The 24,639-nt window shown below is 44.6% G+C and overlaps 2 protein-coding genes across 3 annotated transcripts in view; both read left to right on the top strand.

The window, feature by feature from the left end:
* The first annotated feature begins 2,400 nt into the window (after nucleotides 1–2,400).
* On the top strand, nucleotides 2,401–4,424 carry LOC137783795 (guanylyl cyclase-activating protein 2-like). The gene is made up of 4 exons (XM_068574124.1): nucleotides 2,401–2,598; nucleotides 2,690–2,839; nucleotides 4,105–4,213; nucleotides 4,297–4,424. The coding sequence occupies exons 1-4, from the start codon at nucleotides 2,401–2,403 to the stop codon at nucleotides 4,422–4,424; spliced, it is 585 nt and encodes a 194-aa protein (XP_068430225.1).
* A 3,219-nt stretch (nucleotides 4,425–7,643) lies between these two features.
* Nucleotides 7,644–24,639, top strand: part of LOC137782527 (C-Jun-amino-terminal kinase-interacting protein 1-like) — a 37,899-nt gene continuing 20,903 nt past the window's right edge. For both annotated transcript variants that reach the window (XM_068571864.1, XM_068571857.1), the window contains exons 1-2: nucleotides 7,644–7,751; nucleotides 21,699–21,810. In XM_068571864.1, coding sequence (XP_068427965.1) covers nucleotides 7,675–7,751; nucleotides 21,699–21,810 — 189 coding nt within the window. In that variant the 5' untranslated portion in view covers nucleotides 7,644–7,674. The remainder of the gene's footprint in view (nucleotides 7,752–21,698; nucleotides 21,811–24,639) is intronic.

Raw genomic sequence — 24,639 nt, 5'->3', positions numbered from 1 at the left:
GGAGAATCCCTCCTTCAGGAAACCTAATCCCGTTCGGCCTCTTTGACTCCGTTCGGTTACACGTAATCGACGGAGCGTCGACAAATCACGACCCCGCGCAAATACTGATTAACCTTTTCACCGGCGTGACCAGACGTACAGATGATGCAATCGGGCTGGACGGACGTGGCTGCTGGGGCGTCGTTAGAGAAGTAAAATACCTGAAGGTACACAGAGTATTATGGAAATATATGCGTGAATTTAAATTCACATAAAACTGAAAAGATTAACTGCCTAAATTATGCTGAGCCACTTTGAACACTTTAAACACTTTAATTCATCACCTGGTGCAATATTGTTTTCCACATTTTTATTTTTTATTTTAAAATGTCTGTATATTTAATATTTTTCTTTCAATTTATTTATTTTTATTATTGTTTTATTGTGTATTTATATTACTTGATTTTCTATCTTTATTTTTGTGAGCAATGCTGTAATCCTATAATTTCCCCACTGAGGGACTAAAAGAAAATATTTGATCTTATCTCATACATCTGAAACTTATAATACCATATGACTTTCCAATTTTATTTTTATGGTTCTCATTTTCTTTTCCTTTTTTGTTTTTGTCGTTTTTTTCCAGGCAACTTGAAAGGATGATTGGAATAACTCATTATGGCTTTCACTGAATCCTCTTAGTGACGGAGCGAGTAAACCTTCTCTTGGCCACGACGGAGCAGATAACCTCGGTTAGTCTTTGCTTTTTTTTGTGTGTGTGTGTGTGTGTGTGTGTGTGTGTGTGTGTGTGTGTGTGTGTGACGCTGCCTGTGTTGCACTTTGGGAGGTCCACATTACCAGATTAACACAATTTTAAACACAACCAGATTATCAAGCACCAAAAAAATCACAATGTGTATAAAGATGAGCACCGGGAACTCAGCATGGATATTAAGCAACAAAAATGTCCATCCCCTCTTTGCATAATCCAGAATATATTGCAAATATCAACTATTTGAGCGGGAAAATACAGCATACAGACATTTTACAGGTTGTTCAAATGCATCTTTCTGTTGGATCTCCTGCTGTGTGATCATCTTCGTAACCTCTCATCGCCTCTCCTGGATTTCAACGTGGGTTGCAGCACCCACGAACCAATAAAACATCGGCATGAAAGGAATCCATAACCACACATCTGGAATTATTAAACACAACACCGTTTTTCTCACGCGCTCGTCCGGCTTGTGGAGGCTCAGCCGTCTTCTGCGGTTACATGTTACGGTTACGTGAGAGCATGAGGGTGGGAGACAATTTGCACAACATTTTTTGCGCTGAGCAATAAGGAACCATCGTCTGCGTAAAGACGCTGCTGGACACACTGAGGTACCCGAGGGATCTCGTCTCCCTGGCCTATCCGCAGAGCGTAGGTAATCTAATCAAAGAGATTGATACACCTATTCCAAATTAGCATGACCTAGAGCGCCTTAGCCTCTTAGCGTCGTCTTTTCCAAACAGAAAAAAAACAACACTATAACTGATTAAGGGCGGCTATAAACTTGGGAAGCGGCCATTTTGGCAGATCATGAACAGGAGGCCGTGTGTCTGGTGTGTAAAAAAAAAAAAACTCTTTCAAGGAAAAACAGTCGGGTTTAGCTTTAAATGGAAGTGGTTTACTTCTTCAAACTGGTATACTTCATCATTTACTTCATCTGTTATGGATTATGAATGGTGCTAACTGCTGCTGCAGGCTAGTCAAAGCTCAGTTGTACATGTAATAGACAAGACTATAGGGAAAATGTAGAGGATCATTCATGACACATGTTTTGGAAAAGGCCCCCTTGCTTACTTTTAAGACTGTATTTGTTTTTTAGGAATGGATTCATGTGGAAGATGTCACTCTAAATCAGTGGTTCTCAAACTTTTTCTGTCACGTCCCACTTTGGAGGAAGCAAAATGTTCGGGCCCCAACAACATTGGGAAAAAAATGGTTCAACTTTTTGGGACTCCTCCATCCGTGCTTTTTTAATTAATAGATAAAAAAAATTGAAATCCCTTTCAAGTAAACCAGATTGCTCCGTCTGACAAAAACAAAAAATAAATTGGACTACACCAACCTGTCATTGACGTGTCGGGGTAATACGAGCCCTTCCTCTGAGTTTGGCCTGGACCCAACATCCAGCTTGCGAACCCAATTAACTCAGAGAGAAACTCCACCATCGTAATACCGCCGTAATCCCGAGGCCACACTTTAATCGCCTGTCTCGTAGGCAAAGTGGAGCTTTGGGATTCCACAGGGTTAAAAAAAAAACAAAAAAAAACAACAACACCTAAGACTGCGCCCTCGTTTCAAGCCTGGCCACTCCAAATGTGGAGTTCATGCCCAGAGGGTTTCCGGACGATGGACTGTTGAGTTACAGGTCAGCCATGGGGCAGACGCAGCAGACGGAGAACTGCGATGAGATCGACGTCAAAGCGATTCAGGAGATGTATAAAAAGTTCGTCATGGAGTGCCCGAGCGGACTGCTTTTTCTGCACGAGTTCAAGCGTTTCTTTGGCGTGGACCCGACGGGGGAAGCGTCCGATTACGCCGAGAACATGTTTCGAGCTTTTGACAGAAATGGGGTGAGAGAGAGTCAAAAGCCCGGCGTGTACCGTGTTCGTCTTGACTTCGACATGTGTTGCAGCAACGTTGTTCTACCTTTTTTTTTTTTAGGACAATACTATCGATTTCCTGGAGTTCGTGGCAGCGACAAACCTGGTTTTCCGGGGAGACCTGGAGCACAAGCTGCGCTGGTCCTTCAAGGTGTACGACAAGGACGGCAATGGCTTCGTGGACAGAGAGGAACTACGCTCGATAATTGACGTAAGTTCACCTTCATGTCAACCACGAGTGCAACTTGTGTTGTGGGTGTTGGATGTGACTAAAAATACTGAGCTGGGAAAACAAGAATGGCTTCGAGGATACAATGACCCACATGAAATATGTCTTTATGTTCTCAAACTAAAGAAGATGAAGACAGAAGAAAGAAGGAAAATGACCATGAGATGAAATATATGCCTATAAGTCTCGTCCTTGTGAAGCGTACAATAAATACACAAAATATTACGGACAACTTCAATTTGAGTAGGCATATACTCAAACTGTACTTTACAAGTACAGGCCCATATATATATATATATATATATATATATATATATATATATATATATATAAGTAGGTGCTCACGTACATCTTTGTATCCTCAATCTGGTAGCGAGTTACAGACATTTTAGTTTTTATTATTATTAAACTAAAAAAAATAATGAATAAATTTAAACTAATATATATATATATATATATATATATATATATATATATATATATATATACATATACACATTTTTTTTTATTTGCCATTTTACCAGTTCTGGATCCGGCCAACGGGCCGTATGTTTGACACCCCTGCATCAGATTAAAGTGTGTGCAAGGTGCCACCTGCCCATCAGGACAGAGTGTGTGTGTGTGTGTGTGTGTGTGTGTGTGTGTGTGTGTGTGTGTGTGTGTGTGTGTGTGAAAGTTAACATGGAGTGTACATCACTGTGAGTTGTCAGACTCGACTAGACAGGTGCTCTATAAGTTCGAGGCTGTTTAATAATTCAGTATCTGCAGACCTCAGAGACGCTGAATGTGGATGTTATTTATCTTTTCTAACCTTAACCAAGAAGTTTCTTTGCCTAAACCTCACCAACCGTTTCCAAACGTCAACCAAGAGACTCTGTGTGTGTGTTTCTGCAAACTTGATACAAAGCAGATATTCAAAGGTATTTGTTCAACGTATCTGCGGTTAAAAAAAAACAAACTGCAATGCCAACGTTTGTCCATGCGAACCGGGATGCTAGTTATTGGTGTGACAGCAGATGTGAAAATGTGAAAAGCAGAATATAACATCATGAAGTCTGTCAATGGGTTGTTCACAATCTAGGAAATCTATCAGTAATATTTGTTAAATCAAACAGAAACTTGTATTCAAAATATGAGGTAATACATAAATGAGTGTGCATCAGTGCAGCAGCTTGAGCTAAAACAGAGGCTGTTTTTCTTTGTTAACAACATTAAATGTAATATTTTTACTTTGGTATTCTCTGTAGAGCCTCTATCGGATAAAGAAAGGCATAAAGACCGACATGGGTGAGCCACAACTCACAGCAGACGAGGTCGCGGATCGAATATTACGAGCCGTCGACAGCGACGGCGATGGTGAGCAACACGAGAGGGAACATTTCTGTTGTTTCAAAGAGAGTAAATGAAGCCAGACTTTGACATATTGTTTTGTTCCACAGGTCACATTAACATGGAGGAGTTCATTCGAGGCGCGCAGGAGGACCCATGGGTGCTCAACATGCTGCAGCTGGACATGAACCCCGCCGGATGGATGCTGGAGCAGCGGAGGAGGAGCGCACACTTCTGAAAGGACACGGGCCTACTTCACGAGAACAATGAGGGTTCAAATCTAGACAATGACTCTCTCACAAAAATGTATTAAAACACGCATTTTACATTTTGTTCTAATTTACAGACTGAAGAATGGAAGAAATGTTTTATACTTGAAACATCAGTGGGCTTTTAATAGCAAAACTATAATAATTAAGTTTATAGGATTAAAATTAATTAACATTTTCTTTCACGCAACTACATACTCAAGTCACAGCCTTCTTGTGTAAATATGTAAATATAAGAAATTTCTGCTTTTCTATTATTATTTCTACTGTTTTTCATTTTTGCTTTGTTTTTTGTGCGCAAAAACAACAACATACGTCAACATCAGTCAAGTTATGTTGTTTTACCTTGTTACTGTTGTAAAAGGTATTTTTTTCTATCCTATGAATTAAAGTTCAGCAAAGAATCACAAGTCAGTGTTGTGTCCCGCTTCCCAGCTGCTAATATCGTTCTTCTCTCCACTGAAACTTCGCAGCTTGCGACTCCAAATATATATCACAGCGTGATCCCATTGGTACCGGTGGATCCGTCCGATTTCTACAAGTACAACCGTGGTACTTTGAGCGAAATCCCTCCTACTTAGGGGTACTACATTAGTTAAAACGTGAAAAAAAAAAGCGTGAACCGTTATAATCGCCGAGTCATGTTGAGGAGCTTCTGGGATTATGAAATTATTAAAATATAACAATCTTCTTTTTTTTTGTACTCCGTCGTTTCTCTTCTCACAAGGGTTTAGAGTACTTTAACCGTTTAAATGTATTAAATCGGACCTGTGGTTGATGATCTAGAAGCATTTGAGTTTTTTTTTAAACGCACTTCCTCATTTCTGTTAAATCAGGGGAAAAAAGTCTACATCCTGTTTCCATTTAAACCACCTGAGACACAGAGCACCAGTGTAAAGCTGCCCCGCCCTCCCAGTCACTCAGACCCATAAACCCTGAGGATTTACTTACTTAATTATTCTAGCTCTAAAGGTTTACCTGAGTTTCCCCCTGTGAGTCATACGGCAGGTTACTGACTCAAAGAGGAAGGTTTGGTTACCACTTCCTTATAACACTGCCAATGAAAGGGACCAATGAATGAATATGTAGAAAGTGTTGACATGGTTGAGTAAAGGTTTAATGAAGTAGTCAAACTGATGACGGCTGAATCTCCATAAGCACAAACAAAATGAATGAAGCATACCGTCACGATACCAGGATCCATGACACAAATAAGTGGTAAACTAAAAGTGAAGTATTATAAATCATCATTTTAGTGAGCGATAGCTTGAAGAGTACCAGTGACCGCGAGTCACAGAAGGTTCAAGGTGGGATCAAGTGTGTGGATTACTACTTTAAACACTGCTTGCCAAAGACTCCGGCTAAAAATAAGCCTCAGTTATTACACTCGGTTCCAGACCGGACCGTCAACAGCTGCCACGAAGAGGACAGTGGACTATTTGTTGCAAGCTAAATAGAGACACAGGAAGAAGAACTGCAGTCAAACATCCATCCAGGACCTCTCCGGTGCACCTGCACAAGTTCAAAAGGATGCTTTGGAGTACAAACATCAGGCACACCTGAATCCCAGGACAATGGACAGCATCTTCCGAACATATGACATGAATCATGTGAGTTCAATAGCCGCTTTGAAGGAAAATCTTCAAATGAAAGTCTTCGCAATATTGAGCCGCGATCATTTGTTACCTGAATTCTTTAAAACTCCCCTCCCATGCTTTTAACTTCCCTTCTCTCACTCCGCTAGCTAACCGCTCAATGGTGACTTGAGCTAAACGCTAGCATGAGCACGCTTACACGCCCACAATGGCAATGCTAACGTGCTGATAATTTGGTGTTAGCATGCTAACAAAGACCACTGAGCACTACACACAACGTACAGCTTAGGTTGATGGGAAACACATTAGTTTTGCGAGGTCTCAGAAGTAAGCAAGTATTTTTAAACCGTTATGCCGTTTTCACACCAAAACGCTTTTTTCACCTGATTTTACTAGCTCGACTTTATGTGGTTAATTTGCTTTTTCGCAACCAGTCGCGGCAGAAAGAGGACGCGTCTACGTTACCTGAAGTTAGCAGCACATAGCCTCACTAGCTAACCTAAACTGACCCGGTCACGTTCCTGTAAAAACTGTTTTCATTACCGACTCCTCCTGCCTTCATTCTGCAGATCAAAACCAGCATTGTGTTGTTCAAAAACTCTTAAAATAAACTGGATTTTTGAGGGTTTTTTTTTTTAAGACCTGTGATTTTAGCAGACATCTGACTTTGTAGACTCTTATTGCTTTTCATGAATCTTTAATAAAGCACGGCCACAGATTGAAGAATACTTGTTTAGTTTTTTACAAATGTGTTTCTGTTCTTGCTGTGCATCACCCCCCAGTATCCCTGCGTTGTAGCTCCCTCTGCTGCTTTTTCACTGACATGACATGACTCTTCAATGCTCTAAGTTCTTGTTATTAAAAAAACACGCCAACATCCTGTCTCCAATTTGACTGTTTTGTTTATTATACAAATCTATTTTCTATCTCATTCTCAACACTGTCGGGTATTTATTTCTGTAATACACTACTGTATTGTTAGTGTGTAGATTTGCAGGATAAAGCACACCTATTAATTACATGCATGATGAATATTTTGGGTGAGATATTTAGATATTTTAGCCTAATGAAGCCCACCTAGCAGGATGCACCTCTGTTTTCCCTCCAGTCAGCCCCTCTCCTCTCTGCGAGAGCTGCTGCTGCCTTCAGGGTCTCCTCGTAAAACTCCACGCACGGAATGTGACGTGTTTTTCGAGTCAGATTAGATGATACATTATTAATCAGCCAGTAAGAAAACAGTTTCCACGGGGGGGAGGAAGATTCTCCAACAATGTTACCTTGTGGTTGGGCTTTGGTGGCCATTTTGGCATTTTTACACTTGTAAACACTTATTTGTCAATGTTTGAGCATTTTTATTATTGGCCTATATTCATATTTTCTGTTTAAATGTTAGGCTAATCGAAACAGCTCAGCTACTTTTGTATAATAAGGACCAATACAACACGTTAAGGCTGTGTGTAGACATTCTTGCACAGTTTCTGCAGAGCGTCTCTTCTGTCCCACGGTCCGCGAAGGCGGCACCCTATCGCTGCATCGCCGGACCTCAGGTGTCTCTGCTGGGCGGCTGCTGCTGCTGCACGAGGCGCAGGCAGCCCGATGGAGGGACGATAAACACGGGGGCAGCATGGCGGACCGAGAGAAGAGGAAAGCCAGCCCGCCGCCCGGCCGCAACCTCCGGGTGAACTCCCCGGCCAGCTTCAGGTAAGGCGCCCCGAGGAGAGCCACGCGCGAGAGGCTTGCGAGTGAATGAAAGCGACGAGCCCCGCCAAAAAAAAAAAAAAAAAAGACTTCAAAGTGCTGACGCCGCCGGCGGCTTTTGGCACCGCTCAGCTTTGAAGTCGCAGTGTGTGCAGTGCCGAGTGTGTTTTTTTTTTTTTTTTGGGCGTGTCTGCTCCCGCAAGACCAACACGAGCGCTGCGGTGCGCTCCCGCATGGAGCTGCATCCTGACACATGTGTCGCAGACTTTATTTAAGGGGGGGTTACCTGCTCCAAACTGAAGTCCCTCTAATAACTGCATCGTTTTTTGTTGTTGTTGATGAGTTTCAGCATCTGTTTTTGTGTTGGTCTTCAAGGTCTTTTGTTGTTATTACTCTCCAATAATCACAATAATTTAGTTATTATAATAACTCGTGTTTTTATGTATAGAGGACGAATGAGTTGGCAGCAACATTAGTGTCATTTCTCTTATTTTGTCTCTGCAAATGAGGCCGAATCCTGACAAAATATCAGAGAACTTTGAAGTTTAGCAGACACATTTATTTTTAATGCATATTGGAATATTTGCATAATATGCCTGAAATCATCTTTTTTAGTGCAACTTAAAGCTGGAGGTTTTATTTGGGAAGAACACAATCTAAAATAGCTCCTTTTTTATATTAGAAACTTACTATTTTTCAAATAAATAAAGGGTTTGTGTGTATAACGCAAACTTTTTGGAAACGGTTGGCGAGCTGGAAACCAGGAGTCTGCTTTTTGGTCGTGGAAAACCAATAACATGGTCGCAACTTTTAGGTAATTGATCCTATGCAGCCAGCCTACTTGTCAAACTGTGACATAAAGAGAAGAACATATTAATTACAGTTAATTACCATCATTGTTTATAGTCTGTTTAGTCTGGTACTTTAGAGAAATGTAATATTTAAGTGTTTTCAGTTCACGTTTTCCCTCACGAATCCAGCAAAGAGGTCGCATGTTCGTCCTTTTTCTCCCTTTTTTTTTTTAAATGTGTGGGTTTCTGGACCTTTTTTTGTGCCAATCCCCACCACAAGTCTGTTTGGCGTCCAAGTCCTGGATTTTTTGTGTCCGACATCAGCCGCTCAATCGTCTCTACTTTTAAGAGATGACCTCCAATTTTGGGCTGCTTGTTTTTTTTGTTTTGTTGCTGTTTGCTCTCCCATGTTTTGTGCATGTTAAGAGGCAGTTGCAGGACCAAAGGGCATGAACTGGTTCACCCTAATCCCCCAAAAACGATTGACGTCGACCTGACAACCGTTTTTTAGTCAAATATATAATATTGTCAGATTACAGTGGAGTATTTTCCACTTTTGCCCATTTTTTATCCGTCTAATTTAATTCCGTTTTGCTTCTTGGGAATGTTGTCCAGACGGAAAAAAGTAGCCTGGAAAATTATCTTCGCCTCAAGGGAACTTTCGATGAGTATTTTTATTATGCGGAATGAATAAGCAATGAGTTGCATTGAGACGTAATTGAATGGTTGGTCAATAAAGAAAGCAACGCAGCAACAGGAGAGACGGATGAACTGCATCAGGCCGGTTGATCAGCCGGAGCTTTAATTTAACCTGCAGCACAGGTCACATCAACGCGTTGGGAGAGCTTGTGCAGGGCCTGGGATTAGCTGCATGCTGTTGACGTGTTTCGACACACACACACACACACACACACACACACACACACAAACACACGGTGTTGCCTGAGGAGAAGCTGTGATTCTCAGAGGTGTGACTGGAGTGGAGCCTGTGATCAATACACCCCCAGTAAATATCTCACACACACACACACACACACACACACACACACACACACACACACACACACACACACAGCCACCACTGCCTCATTAGATGAGCTACAAACAGGCAGGATCCACAACCATCTTTCTTCGGATCTTCACCGCAGCGGCATCAAAGTTGCTCCAGCAGTGTTTGATCTCTCTGACAGTAAATATATATATATATATATATATATATATATATATATATATATATATATATATATATATATATATATAAATAATATATATTTGTCTTAAACTGCCACAGATAAAACCACGAGGGAGGAAGGAGCAATAGAAGCAATAGAGTCTGAGTAAAGCGACACTAAATAGTGCAACTAGGATTATTGTTTTAAAGGAAACTCCTAATGTACGTGTCAAAATAAATACATACAAAGGAACAAAACCAAGACAATAAAATAACATTTTTTTAAAGACACGTCCTCTTCTTAAATGACACAAGGAGCCTGAACTGTGTCGATGTGATATTTCAGAGTTGTAGTCGGCGAGGGGGAAAGTAAAGCCGTGATAATCCACAACCTCGGAGGGTTGGCCCGGTCCCAGAGCGGCCATATGCCGGCGTGTTTTTCCCTCCGTCACCCTCCCTCCCTCCTTCCCTTCCTGCCTCCGCCCACCGGCGTCGACTCCTCCGTCTCTCCACAGCGTGCCGCTGTCGGAGAACGGTCAGCCGGTGTGACGGGAAAACAACGGAGCAGCTCGCTTTCAAGTCTAGTCAGTCGGCAGCTTTCTTTTACATTTTCCTGCCATTTTTTGAGGCTTCTAAAAATGTTCACGACTCGTTAACAGAGAGAGAGAGAGAGAGAGAGAGAGAGAGAGAGAGAGAGAGACCTTTATGTTCTCCTACACTGCTCACGGCTATACCTATGAAATATAATGCACTTCATTGTTATGTATAACCCATGTTATCAATGTGTATCTACACAGTAATAGCACAGTAATGTGGCATAAGATTAGGGAGGCAAAATGTTCAGGCCCCACGGCCCCAACAACATGGGAACAAAACGGTCCAACTTTTAGAGACTCCTCCATCCGTGCTTTTTAATTAATAGATTAAAGATGTAAATGTAAATGTAAATCCCTTTCAAGTAAACCAGATTGCTCCATCTGACAAAAACTAATGACATGTGCAATCACTTTGTTAAAACAACGCAAATAAAGTTATATATGTGCAAAAAAATAACTCATATTTGGCAAAAATATTACCAAGGAAGCCGGTTGGATCCCTGTTTTCTCCCCATAGCTTAATGTTGAAGTGTCCTTGAGCAAGGCACTGAAGCCCCAGAGCGTCACAGCAGCACAAAGCTCCTTAATTAGTAAGGATGATGGGTAAAATGCAGAGAATAATTCCCCCACTGTTGGATTAATAAAGGATTCTTAAAAAAATAAATAAAAATAAAATACCTGTAATACCTCCGCGCCCCACTAGAGGGTCGCGCCCCACAGTTTTAGCCCAAAGCACCAACTCATCTTCTCCTTCAAGCAGTATTGTTGCTACAAACACAGCAGGGGTTTGCACCGGCGCACCGGTCGCTCACGTTTTGGCACATTGTCATCATCATCATCATCATCATCATCATTTAACCGTCGTACGGAGACATTAAACGGTGACATGCAGCAGCTGACGCACGCCACATTTTACATCCTCAGTTCACCCCACGATTGAAATGTTTTGGGTGTCAGTCGAGACGTCAACGTGAAACTACTTAAAAGTGACATTCAGCGCTCAACATTTTGGTCATTGAACCCCAAAAAAAAACATCTCCAGTGACGCAGCGTTGACAGATCAGGAACACAAACGGCGGTGAATGACAATCTCGCGCTGACGGCGAAGTTAAAAATAGCACCTTTTGGTGACATCTCTCGGGTTCGCGTCTGCAGAGCGCCGCTGACGACTGAACATTAGCGGCTGCGTTGACGCCGCAGATGAAGAGAGAGGCTGCTCTTCAGACAGCAGCAGATCCACAGTGACGTGACAAAAACACACTAGAGGAAGTCACACAATGTCGTACACAAAGTCATGCAAAGGAAAGCGGTTGATTCGGGCCCTTTTTTAGTTTTTTTTTCTCGAAATTTTCTGAGCTGCTGAGCTCGAGCACTGCATTGATCATCTGTGGCACGAGAGGGCGCAGCAGGAGATGCTCTCACATTGGTATTCATGTGTGTGTGTGTGTGTGTGTGTGTGTGTGTGTAGCTTATTGGCTACCCGCTCGCTTTTCTTTCATCTTCTCGCTGCGGCTTCAAAACCGACGTGTCTCCAGATGGATTCACAGGGTCTGGGGATGTGAGGAGGATGTGAGCGATAAAGAGAGAGAGTCAGTGTCAGTTTCCCACATTCACTTCATGCGTCATGGACTTGGACTTATATTTTATGTTTAATCGGGAGAGAATTTAAAATGAGCCCGATTTTTGAGTTTCACCCGCAGCAGAAGCTGACGGAGCGGACAGCTGCTGCCCGACTCATTACTTACAGCTGTCGCTCGATTCTGCTGACACGGCATGTTCCACCTGATGGCATACAGTTATCTCTCTCTCTCTCTCTCTCTCTCTCTCTCTCTCTCTCTCTCTCTCTCTCTCTCGCTCTCTCTCTGTCTAATATACACAGGGTTTTATTCATATGTTTCTTCTTTTTAAATGATTATAATACATATATTTTTTAAATATTTTAGCCAGAGTAGTAAAGAGTCACATGCACAGACTGAGGTTAAACAATCGAGTTTAAAGAAGACGTTGTGTAATAACAGCCTTTTATTTATAATAATACAATTAATAATATTGTGTTGGGCTGGTCGTACGTAGGGGATTATTATTTTCATTATTCGTGAATCTATTGATCTGAGTGTCACAGCCACAGTGTTTTTTATTTTCCTGGCCAATTGAGAAACTATTGGTGAGATGAATTCAGATTGTTGCCGACGACCCTCAGGGGCCATTGAGGGGTTAATTTTTCTCCTCTGATGAACCGAACAGGGATTAAACATCACACACAGACACACACACACACACACACACACACACACACATACATCGTACTCCGTTACAGAACACCTTGTGTGTGTTTTATGCGTTTTACAGCTTCATACATGTTCCTAAAGCACTTTTTTTGCCCCACATGTGGGGAAGCGGGGGAAGTGTTAAAGCTCTTCTGGTGTGTGTACTCCTCCTGTGTGTGTGTATGTGTGTGTGTGTGTGTCCTCCTCTGGTGTGTGTGTGTGCTCCATAGGTTCTGGATAGTTGCCGAGGCCGTGCAGTACAACCATATGGTCGTGTGTTGGCAGCTCCGAGTGCGTTTGATCCTTCTGAAGGAATGTTTGAATCCTTGGATTTCTTTTTTTTTAAATTATCTACTCTTTTTTTGCCTGTGCACCTGCCTCAAGTTGTAGTGCATGTTGCAAATATGAATGTGTGGCAGAACAAAAAGACTTTTGCTGTTATTTATTGTCATTTCTGGCCACTAGGGGGCAGAGAAACATCATAACGAGTTGGCAGAGAGCTGAAACATGTCATACAGTTAAAGCAGACACAGAACAATAGAATAAACACTGTTGTGACTTTTTGTTGTGCGTGTGCAGATAATGTATGTAAATATAATATCCGTTAGTCAGGTTAGCGCCACACTTCTATGTCTAATTCATACCTCTGCGGGAACGCTTGCACAGCATTTTGATTGGACGTCAGAGCCGGGAGGCGGGGCTTCCGGAGGTATCTCACATCCCGTTGCAACAATGGCAACAACTCTATTAAATCTAGTTGTGTCTTGTTTTTGTGGAACTATTGAATCATGCCTATCAAATAAATGAAAGACCACCTGACAAAGGATTTAAAAACCCCTTTTTGACGAGGTGCGAGCGAGAATGTGAGATATATCCTCTTGCTTCGTGGCTGCAGTTAGCCCGATGCTCCTCAATACCATGTTATTGATCAGATACAGCGCACAAACACACTTTGGCCTCTAAGAGGCCGGTGCTAGGTTTTAAGGTCAGCGGGGGGGTTGACGGGGTTAATGGACTGTGCAGTTCCTGTTGCGTGTGCACAGACCTCACATCGACGCCTGAACAAGAAAAGATGAGCATAATAACAGTTTCATTTATTTAATTTTTGTACATTGTCGGTCATTATTTCTGCCCAAAACGACGACATTGTGCTTCATGTACTGCACATTGTGAACATCCAGTTTACAGAGCTAGCTGAACCTCGTTTTTTTTCAGTTTTACCTTTAAAAATAAGCGGGTTACACAGTGTTTGTGGGTGTGTGTGTGTGTGTGTGTGTGTGTTTTACAACCTGTCTGGGCTTCTGACGGCTCGTGTTTCATGCACGACCAGGCGTCTATTTAATTGATGTCGCCACGTCGGCAATTACTTTAGGAGAGTGATAGAGACCAAAATAATACTAATATTAGGAACCATGTTGTGCTAACGAGTTATCCTTTAAGAGGATGAATAGAGAGAGAGAGAGAGAGAGAGAGTGTTAGGAGTCTTATGATCAATGGGGCCTCGTGAATAATTGAGCATGACTGTTTTGCAGAGAGAGAGAAAGAGAGAGAGAGATGTCGGTCGAGCTTGTGTTTCTCCCGTTTGCCGTGGCGTTGGATGTCCTGCTAACACCAGCACTTTCCTGAGGTGGCGTAGTAAATCTGATGCACACAAGACCGAGTAAACATCAGAGGGAGAGAGAGAGAGAGAGAGAGCGAGGGAGAGAGAGAGAGAGAGAGAGAAGTAGGTTATATAACACTACTCCTCCGCCTGAAATAATTCCCCTCTTCCATCTCCCATCCATCCTCCGGATGAGCGGCAGCAGCCGGGCTGCGAGTCGGACGCCTCTCCCATCGACCCCGGGGGGAGCGCCCCCCCTCTTCCTCCTCCTCCTCCTCTTCCTCCTCCTCCCCTCTCCTCCGGCTCTCTTCCTGCTCGCTCCTCCCTTCTCTGCCGCCCTCCCTCCTTCCTTCTTTCACTTTCTAACCCCCGATCCTCCTCCTCCTTCTCCTCCTCCTCTCCTCTCAGCTGTGGAAGCCCTCCTCACTTACAGTATGGACTCGGGAGGGGAAGGAGAAGAGGGTTGGATGGAGGACCAGTGGGAGAAATGGTAGGACACCTCTCTCATTCTCTTTCCCCCGACTTCTGCGGCTTTTTTTTTTTTTTATTGCTACCGGCACACGCATGCGACACACAGCTCGTGTGTGTGTGTGTGTGTGTGTGACCTTGTGAGCGCGAAGCGGCTGGCGTGCCCTTATTTTTTCCTTGCTATATGTGTCGCCTCCTCGAGCTCGGGTCAGGCGTGCCCTTGAAGGAGAGCCGATGCATATGGCCGTGCGGCGTCTCCCTCAAGGCGGCGAGGTGGAGGTTTGCCGGTGTCATCTTGACCCGATAAAATATCACCGGGAGAAAGACACAGCACACTTTGTGTTGCGGGGGCGTGTGTTGTCACAGCGGCGGCCGGGCAGGAGACGCGTTGTTTGGGTGAATTTGTGCCTGTCGGAGTTTGTTTTCATACAGTGGATGCTGAAGGAGGGAGGGGGGCGGATGGAGGGGGGTTAACGGGACGGTCCTGCTCCTCGTCCTGCTCCTGTCCTTGCAGGAGGACGAAGCTGACGAGCGAGTGACTGTGCAGCCTCGTAATCTCACATATGTGTGTGAATTGTCTGTGTTACCAGTCTCAATGTGTATGTTGTGTGAGGTGATTCAAGTATACCGGCACAACACTGATGTGAGTGCTTATTAAATTGAATGGAACATTGTAAGCTACTTGCAAGTGTAAAGAAATTCATGGTTGTGTTGTTTTTCCCTATTAAAATGTTTTCTTTAGTTTTTTTAGGAACATTTTGATCACTAGTAGCTCATTTGCATATTTTTTTTCTCTTGAACTTTCTAACACCGGAAGCATTTTTCTGGTGTCACTGCATGACTTCTTTCCTCCATCGTTCATTCAGCCTTGCTAAAAGTCACTATTAGCTTCCCTCACCATCCTTTTCCATGAAAATAAAACTGGAGGTGATGACCCCCCTAATCTCCGCTTGACCTTGCGCGCTACTTCCAACTAAGAAACCGATAAATGCGGCAACTGTTGGGGTCACGGCTGGATTCAAAATGAAGAATAATGAGCTGGCCGGGCCCATCGCGAGGTCACGCTGTCCTTCATTAACACAAGCAGAGAGAGGCAGGCCGAGGAGGCACAAACACCCCCCCCACCGCTTCACAGTCAAATAACGCAGGGCTTTACCCCAAATCCTCCGCGAAACAAAATGCAACAACATGATGCCATGTTTTACAACATAAACTGTTGACAAAGGGTCTGGGATGTTTTCTGAAGGGACATTTTTGCTGAATCCTGCACTGGGGTTGTGGGAGATTGAAACTGAACTCTTGCTTGAGATGCATTATGGACATTTTATGGAAAAGAATATGTATTTTTGAGGGACGTTCAGGGTCTTCTCCGGTGACTGTGACTTCCTGGAGCTGCTGTTAAGTGTCTCTCGGAGTCTGCAGCTGTTTTAGCATTTAGCTGTTTGCTGTCACATGTTACAAGAGGAATTATACACACACACACACACACACACATGCTTCATGAGTCAGTTATTGAGCAAACCATTGCAGAAATGGTAGCACAGCTTTTTGTTGTCGTATCGACTGTAAGTGTGTTTTTATTTAATAATGCAGACCTCTTTGGAACAGCTGAGCACTGTAGCATGTAGCATTAAAGCTCCCAGGTTCATATGTGTTTGATAATTTTGCGTATAGTGCTATAATGTATGCTACTTTGACTATTTTGTAGTTGGGTTCATTTATATGGTAGCTTAGCTTGAGCTTAGTTCATGGTCTCTTCATGGTTTCCTGCAGAGTGTGAACTGCCTTTAGTCAGGCTAATACAGAAAAGGTCAAACTGATGGAGAGGAAAAAAGAATCAGATGTGGGTCCATTTGTAGGTGTGTGACACATGCACACCTATCGGTTCTCATGTCAGGACTGGAAGACGATAATCTTCCTCGAAATCCGCTAATTCCAAACCTCCCTCTCTTTTGATAGTTTAACATTTTCCCATTTGGCAACGCTGTCGCTAGGCGACTTCGTCCTCTGCTCAGGTAGACATCACTCCGCTCTATCTTTAAATAGCAAACAGTATTCATGCTCCGAGTATCATGGAAGAACCTTAAACCATTTTACCCTCATCCTGAACCAGTATTACCGTATAATGCAAATATTCTGCCCTTGCTTCAATAGGTCGGCTTAGCAGATAGCTAACAGTAGACCCAGGAATGCAGGGTGGTGTTACGGGTTTTTTACTTTGAATCTTAGTTTTGTAAAACTGTAGAAACAACATGAAATGAGCTTACAAACGGTCCAGATACATACAGAAGAATATTAAGCGCTGAATCAACATACATCAACACACATTATGCCGGAAAAGGTAAGTATTCATTAACATCAGACTCTTTTGACGAATTAGTGTATAAGCTAATTTTGACATTGTCAACATGTCAATGCAGAATGCACATGTCAATACAGAAATGCTAATCGCAATTAGCATCACAATTAGCATCGCGGATAGCATCACAAACAGTATCGCGGTTAGCATCTATACAACACCACTAAAACAGTAAACACAACAGCAAACCTCTCTCCAAACATCCACTCCAGCCCTCTTCCAGTCACGTTTGTTCTGTACCTCTCAACCTCCCATTGGACAAAATCTAGGTAGCAACTAAGTTCCTTGAGTAGTATGAATATGTAACACGTAGAAGAGAGGGTTCAACAGATTTCATATTTCCTTGACATCGTTTCAACGCGCCTCCAAAATGCCCAAAAAACTCTGTGAGGATGCTGAGAGCCGAGCTGGTGAAGGAGTTCCCGTTGAGGCGCTTGGGTGCTCTTTGGGGTCGCGGGAGGTAACGGTGTCACGGCGATGATATCGGTGACAATCTGCCGTTACTACGGTCTGAAGGATTTTGCTGCGTTGTCACTTTGCAGCAGTGATGACATTGTAGACGTGTCACAGGAATCTCTGACCTGGACCGCTACAGGAAGACTGCTGAGTCAGCCCCGCATCGATCACCGAGGGGTGCTGTGAGGAAATGATGCCGGGTGTCCAACGTACGGGAACAGTCCCAGGAGAGAGCGACACGGATATGAGGTTATTGGATTTGCTCGGCTATTTGTAGCTCCATTTTGTGTTCATTTATGAAAGCAAGATGGGAGTGTTCTTTTAAATATATATTTAGATGTGTCTGTAGGTGTGCTGATTGTTTGCATACATGTGTCAGCTATTGTATTGTGTATTTTGGCGGCGCTCAAGGAAGCAGTGTTCGAGAGTATGTTTCTAGGGCTTTTATTCTGAAGGGGGAAAGCGGAAGGAGAGGTACAAAGAAATGGCTTGAACGAATGATCATCGTGCTGTTATTTTGTTGTTATCACACAGTATAGGCGCAAGAAGAACCCTCGGTTACATTGGTGGCAGTTTGCCGAAGCAAGCTAGTTAGCTAACGGTAGCTACTTAGCTTAACTTTGTACCGTGTGAAAAAAAAATTAAAAGAAGAAAGAGAAAATAACAACACGATGATCGTTCTTTCAGCCAAGCCGGAAACTTCTTTATTTTCGCTCCTCTCCTTCCACTTTCCCCCTTCAGAATAAAAGCCTCAGAAACACACACACGACCGCAGCTTCCTAGAGCGCCGCCCAAATACACAATACAATAGCTATCTATCTATCAGAAATTTAAAAGAAAAGGAAAAACGCCCAAAGGTGACATGTAAAAGTGAGCTTGACAGTTCCAGGTACGACACCCCTTGCAGCGGTGAAAAGAAAACCTAAAAATACATTCGGCATGACTTCGCAGTTTGGGGAAAAAAACTAAATAATCCAGCAGCAGACATTTTGACAAGCACAGGTGCTACTAATCACACTAACGATCGGGGCCGTCCTCGCCCAAAGAACGTCCTGCAAAACACACTCATTGGAGGTTTAGACGCCGTCATTCATCTGCGCTTTGCTGACAGCGGAAACCTTACACTTTCTTGGTTTTTCTCTAGTGTGTGCAGCCTTTTTTACCCACAATTCCCTGCAGCAAAGGGGTCACAATGTCCTGGCCAGGTGGTTTATCGCCCAGCACTTTCTCCTCCCTCTCTCCATCTCTTCACTGCCGCTCGGGGGTTTAATCCTTTGCCACTCTTGAGACTCCCCTCCTTCTTTTGTCCTTGCAAAGTCCTCATTACAGGTCAAAACCCGCAATTCACGGGTCAATATAAATGGCCGATTGGCGTGCTGACATCTCTTTCCTGTCCTTTAATCCCTTTCCTCTTTTCTCATCTCGTCTCCTCCACCTCTCTCCTCCTTCCTTCCTGGAAGCGATGCCGATAACGACGTCGCGCAGGAGCACATCGATTTAGTTCCTCTCCCGAGCGCCTGTCTGTGTTGTAATGAATTACATTTGTAGTGAACTGATAAGGTTACACTTATTGTTATTCAAAAGCAGAGCCGTGTCCCCAGACCAAAATCCTGCCAATGCAGTTCACGCGGGACACAAAGAACAGTTCAGGTGGCGCCTCGAGCCGCATGTTGTGACTCTGACTGCCTCTCGTGGGTAAAGACCAAAACATCTGCAGACGTATGAGCTGAAGGGTTTTACTTGAACGCTGAAATGTGAGATAAGATGTGTGTGTGTGGTCTTTTATTGGCGTTTGCTGATATCAAAACTGTCCAAAACAATATAAGGTTTTTGTTTTGGGCGATTGTGGCCCCCTACCGGCCTGGGGCCCCCCGAAGAGTCGTGAGGGAGGCGTCGGCCGTCAATCAATGGCGGTATCAAACGGGCAATTAAAAGTTGTTTTGAGAAAGTGTGAGTCACTGCAAACCACGAGAGCTCTTTTGGGAATGCAGCCAAAAAGGAGCCTCCGAACTATTGGTGCAGCAGTATGCCAGATTACACACACACACACACACACATTCACTCAAGCACACAGATTAAAAGGTCCTGACGCTGCAGCTTTGCAGAGGATTGTTCAATGAAGGTGGATTATTACACTGGTGATTTTTTATATATTTATTTAAGTCCCTTTCTCCCTCTGTTCCTCTCTTTCCATCAGGTGTACATGTGTTCCTCTCTTTTGTACCAGGTGTACATATGTTCCTCTCTTTCTACATGTGTTCCTCTCTTTCTACCAGGTGTACATATGTTCCTCTCTTTCTACATGTGTTCCTCTCTTTCCATCAGGTGTACATGTGTTCCTCTCTTTCTACCAGGTGTACATGTGTTCCTCTCTTTCTACCAGGTGTACATGTGTTCCTCTCTTTCTACCAGGTGTACATGTGTTCCTCTCTTTCTACCAGGTGTACATGTGTTCCTCTCTTTCTACATGTGTTCCTCTCTTTCTACATGTGTTCCTCTCTTTCTACATGTGTTCCTCTCTTTCCATCAGGTGTACATGTGTTCCTCTCTTTCTACCAGGTGTATATGTGTTCCTCTCTTTCTACATGTGTTCCTCTCTTTCCATCAGGTGTACATGTGTTCCTCTCTTTCTACATGTGTTCCTCTCTTTCTACATGTGTTCCTCTCTTTCCATCAGGTCTACATGTGTTCCTCTCTTTCTATCAGGTGTACATGTGTTCCCATCTGACATCCTTTATCCCTCACCAATAAATCCACTTTCTTTCTCCCTCTCCGTCCTTCATCCCTTTCTCTCCTGCCTCCTCCTCGGGGGCCTCGTCATTGTAGCTTTACCTCCCGTGCCCATGTTCAAACAGGCGACGGCTAAAGCCGGTCGTAGCTGTGCGTAACGGCGGCGGCGTAGCCAGAAATGACATTAGCGTCACGCTACAACAACAACAACAACAACAACGGGGGGATCCAAGCTCTCCCAAGTTCACCAGGTTTCTCCGACAGCTCGCTTTCATGCTCCTTGTGATGACTGCCATCTTCTCTTTCCTCCCTCTAATAACATTTCCTCGCTCTCTCTGACTCGGCCTGTCACGCCCAGGAGGCTGCAGCGTAGAGAGATAACAGGCGCACATAATTACAGATGGGAGGAGGTGGGGGAAGGATGGAGGGAGGGTGAAGCATTGTTTACTGGAAGCTAATTGAATCCTGCCACAGACAGCAGGACGAAACATTTCCCTGTTTGACACTGGAGTGAAGAGCAGTAAATCGGGTTCCTCCCTGTGAAATATAGTGTCTGGTATAGACTTTTGCATGGCTGGATACATAAAAATAATCCTGTGCCTCCTATGAGATTGGCACCACATGTACAGAGGATATTCCTGGTCCCGTGGGGATGAATCCTAATGTGTTAGGGGGTGTTTGGCCGATGGGCCATCACCATTATCACGCCAACTTTTTTCACAATCATGCCTTTTCAATCTACTGAGTACACTAATGTTCCCCAGAGGATGAGCCCCGCCCTGGTTGTGGGATGCTATGAGCTTACGTTTAGCACAATGGGGCGAACACTCCTCCACAGTCTAGACTGCTGAACGTAGTCGTGCTTCTTCAGAGGATGGATAACATTTGATGCTGGTTTTTTTTGGGGGATAAATGCGGCAAAAAACGCGACAGTGTGTTCATTGATTTGTGTCATCTAGTATATCCTGAAGGAACGATGTGTGGCCCTCCGAAGGCCGCTTACTACCTCTCCTTGATCTATTACACAACACGTCACCAAGAAAATTGTACATTTTCACACTCAGTATCTCTGGGAAAAGTCATTCAGAAACGTTTTGTTTCCGTCAGGTTTAGTCTCTGAAGCCCGTCGTGGTTTCTGTTCCAGTTAACTCGTAGATTGATCTGCCATCTGTGACCATGCAGTTCCCGCTCTCATTACGACCCGGTCTCCTGGTGGCTGCAGGTGTGTCGCTATATCCAGGCTGCTAACGCTCAACCGGCAGTCAGCTTCCCGTCACCCATCACTGTCACATATCTGATGTTTTCACCAACCAGTTTCACCAAATAGCCAGAGGTTTTAGGTGATTGTATTTCCAGAATAAGAGTAGGGCGTTGAAGCTGCCACCACCACCCGTCTGACAGATAATCCGGTCGAAAAGGAGATTTGAGAGTGCGGAGGGATTAGCATTAGCATTGATTTTCCTCTTTCCTCTCTCTACCCCTTTCTCGCCACCGATCCTCCCCTTCAACCAGGTTGACCCATGACATCAGCCTGGATGAGTTTGAAGATGACGACCTGTCGGAGATTACGGAGATCACGGACGAGTGCGGGATGAGCCTCAACTGCAACGGCCCGGATATAAAGGTGAGTGGCCTCCGTACAGAGGTGGATCTCACAGTAGGTCATGTAATAAGAACACCAGGAAGTCTCTTCATGTCGCTCAAGAGCCAGCGTTTCACTTGTATTTCAAATATTCACTTTGGAAACCTTACAAAGGAGTTGTCCTGTGAAATACAATATTTTTTTTAATCCCATTTCATCTAAGTACGCAAGTAATGAGGCTTACACGCGACGCCGTCTCCGATCTTTTTCATGCTCATCCTCATTTCATGACATTGCACGAGGCGTTTTGTCCCGAACAGCTGCTCCATTCAGCTTCCTGCCAGCCGAGGAACAAGAGCCCAGAGGCAGAGCGGCAGAGAGGCCTGATAGACGACGACAGAGCCGCTCTGTAAAGAGAAAGAAAGAAAGAAACCTTGAGTCTGATCACACACGATTGCCCCGTTGCATCCTGGTTATCTAAATAATTCACACTGGGCTTGTTTACTGCTTGTTCCAGTCCTCTGGAAATTGAATTGGAGATTATATGTTTTTTTTCTCGTTATTTAATGAGAAATTGACGATCCGGTGAAGGAAGTTTTGCACCTTAGTGTTCTTAACCCCACTAGCACCTTAATGACCTCAACCCCACTAGCACCTTAGTGTCCTAAACCCCACTAGCACCTTAGTGTTCTTAACCCCACTAGCACCTTAATGTCCTCAACCCCACTAGCACCCTAGTGTCCTAAACCCCACTAGCACCCTAGTGTTCTTAACCCCACTAGCACCCTAGTGTCTTCAACCCCACTAGCACCCTAGTGTCCTAAACCCCACTAGCACCCTAGTGTCCTAAACCCCACTAGCACCCTAGTGTCCTAAACCCCACTAGCACCTTAGTGTTCGCATCCCCACTAGCACCCTATTGTCCTCAACCCCACTAGCACCTTAGTGTCCTCAACCCCACTAGCACCCTAGTGTCCTAAACCCCACTAGCACCCTAGTGTCCTCAACCCCACTAGCACCTTAGTGTCCTCAACCCCACTAGCACCTTAGTGTCCTCAACCCCACTAGCACCTTAGTGTCCTCAACCCCACTAGCACCCTAGTGTCCTAAACCCCACTAGCACCCTAGTGTCCTCAACCCCACTAGCACCCTAGTGTCCTAAACCCCACTAGCACCCTAATGTCCTCAACCCCACTAGCACCTTAGTGTCCTCAACCCCACTAGCACCCTAGTGTCCTAAACCCCACCAGCACCTTAGTGTTCGCATCCCCACTAGCACCCTAATGTCCTCAACCCCACTAGCACCTTAGTGTCCTCAACCCCACTAGCACCATAGTGTCCTAAACCCCACGAGCACCCTAGTGTCCTCAACCCCACTAGCACCCTAGTGTCCTAAACCCCACTAGCACCCTAGTGTCCTAAACCCCACTAGCACCCTAGTGTCCTAAACCCCACTAGCACCTTAGTGTTCGCATCCCCACTAGCACCCTATTGTCCTCAACCCCACTAGCACCCTAGTGTCCTAAACCCCACTAGCACCCTAGTGTCCTCAACCCCACTAGCACCCTAGTGTCCTAAACCCCACTAGCACCTTAGTGTTCGCATCCCCACTAGCACCCTAGTGTCCTAAACCCCACTAGCACCCTATAGTCCTAAACCCCACTAGCACCCTAGTGTCCTAAACCCCACTAGCACCCTAGTGTCCTAAACCCCACTAGCACCCTAGTGTTCTCGGCGTAGAACCGAGTCGTGGAAGAGAACCGGCGCGCTGCTGGAGAGCAGAGAGATGTGTGCAGTGGTACAGGGGGAGAAAATAAGAGAGGTAAATGTATTATTCTGTCAGATCTCTCCGGCTCTGTTCCCAGTGAAGCCCTCATCACCCTCTCCTCTTCCTCCTCCTCCTCTTCCTCCTCCTTTCAGCCTTCTGTAACCAAGGCAACAGCAGGGTCCAGGGTCCTTTTTTTTTTCTCCCACTGTCAATTATGCGAGCACGTGAGAAATATTTTCCTCTTCTGTGACACATTTCGGATCGTCTTAGTGAGACAATGAGCAAATAGCTGAGAAGAAGAAAAAAAAGGAAATGTCGGTCGAAAAGCCATTCGTCTGCCTTTTTTTCTTCTTCTTTATCCTCCCATCCAGGGAGCTAATTATAGCGCCGCTTGTTGAATGCGAGGGGCTCTCGGCTGCAGGTGTGCACGCGCGCCCCGCGTGTTCGCGCTGATGACGCATCACCTTGCAGGTGCCTCGCAGAGCCCAGAATCCAAAATGGCTGCTTGACAGTGGCAACAACAACAAAACCACACGTGTCCTCGAACGCCACTCTCGGGGTCGCGAAACAAACTGTACGACATCGTCATGTGGGGAAAGAGCAGGCTCTGCTGGTTGGTCTCAATAATGTGTGTGTGTGTGTGTGTGTGTGTGTGTGTGTGTGTGTGTTCCCTACTGCTCTTGTTCTTACCTCTGTCAGCCATCAAACATCAGACGTCTTAAGCCCTCGCTGTGCCTAAAGGAGCTGGACTTTGAAGGCAGCAGTTGGTATCTCACCGCTTCAAACGTTGTCAGAGTCGCTTCAGAAGGCCGTCGTCTGTTCACGCGGTCGCTCGCCGATACCAAGACAAGAAGACGACACCGACCTCCAGTGGCTGAAGTGGTCGGAGAGCAACAGAGTCTAGTTTTCGAAGGCGACGGATGAGACGGACAAACGCTGGACTTTCACCAACGTTTGTGTCTCGCGTGAAACCAAAAGCTGCTACTTCTGTGACTTATTGAAAGATAAGATCTAAAGAGGCAGACATCTCTCCGAGGAGTCAGCGAGCTAATATTGGATGTAGATGCATCAGGTGGGCGCACATGAAAACATATTTACCTCTC

Source organism: Clinocottus analis, unplaced genomic scaffold, assembly GCF_023055335.1.
Source record: "Clinocottus analis isolate CAN_PGR_092001 unplaced genomic scaffold, fCliAna1.0.p SCAF_1, whole genome shotgun sequence".
Classification (NCBI taxonomy): Eukaryota; Metazoa; Chordata; class Actinopteri; order Perciformes; family Cottidae; genus Clinocottus; species Clinocottus analis.
This window is presented reverse-complemented; position numbering and strand designations above follow the sequence as displayed.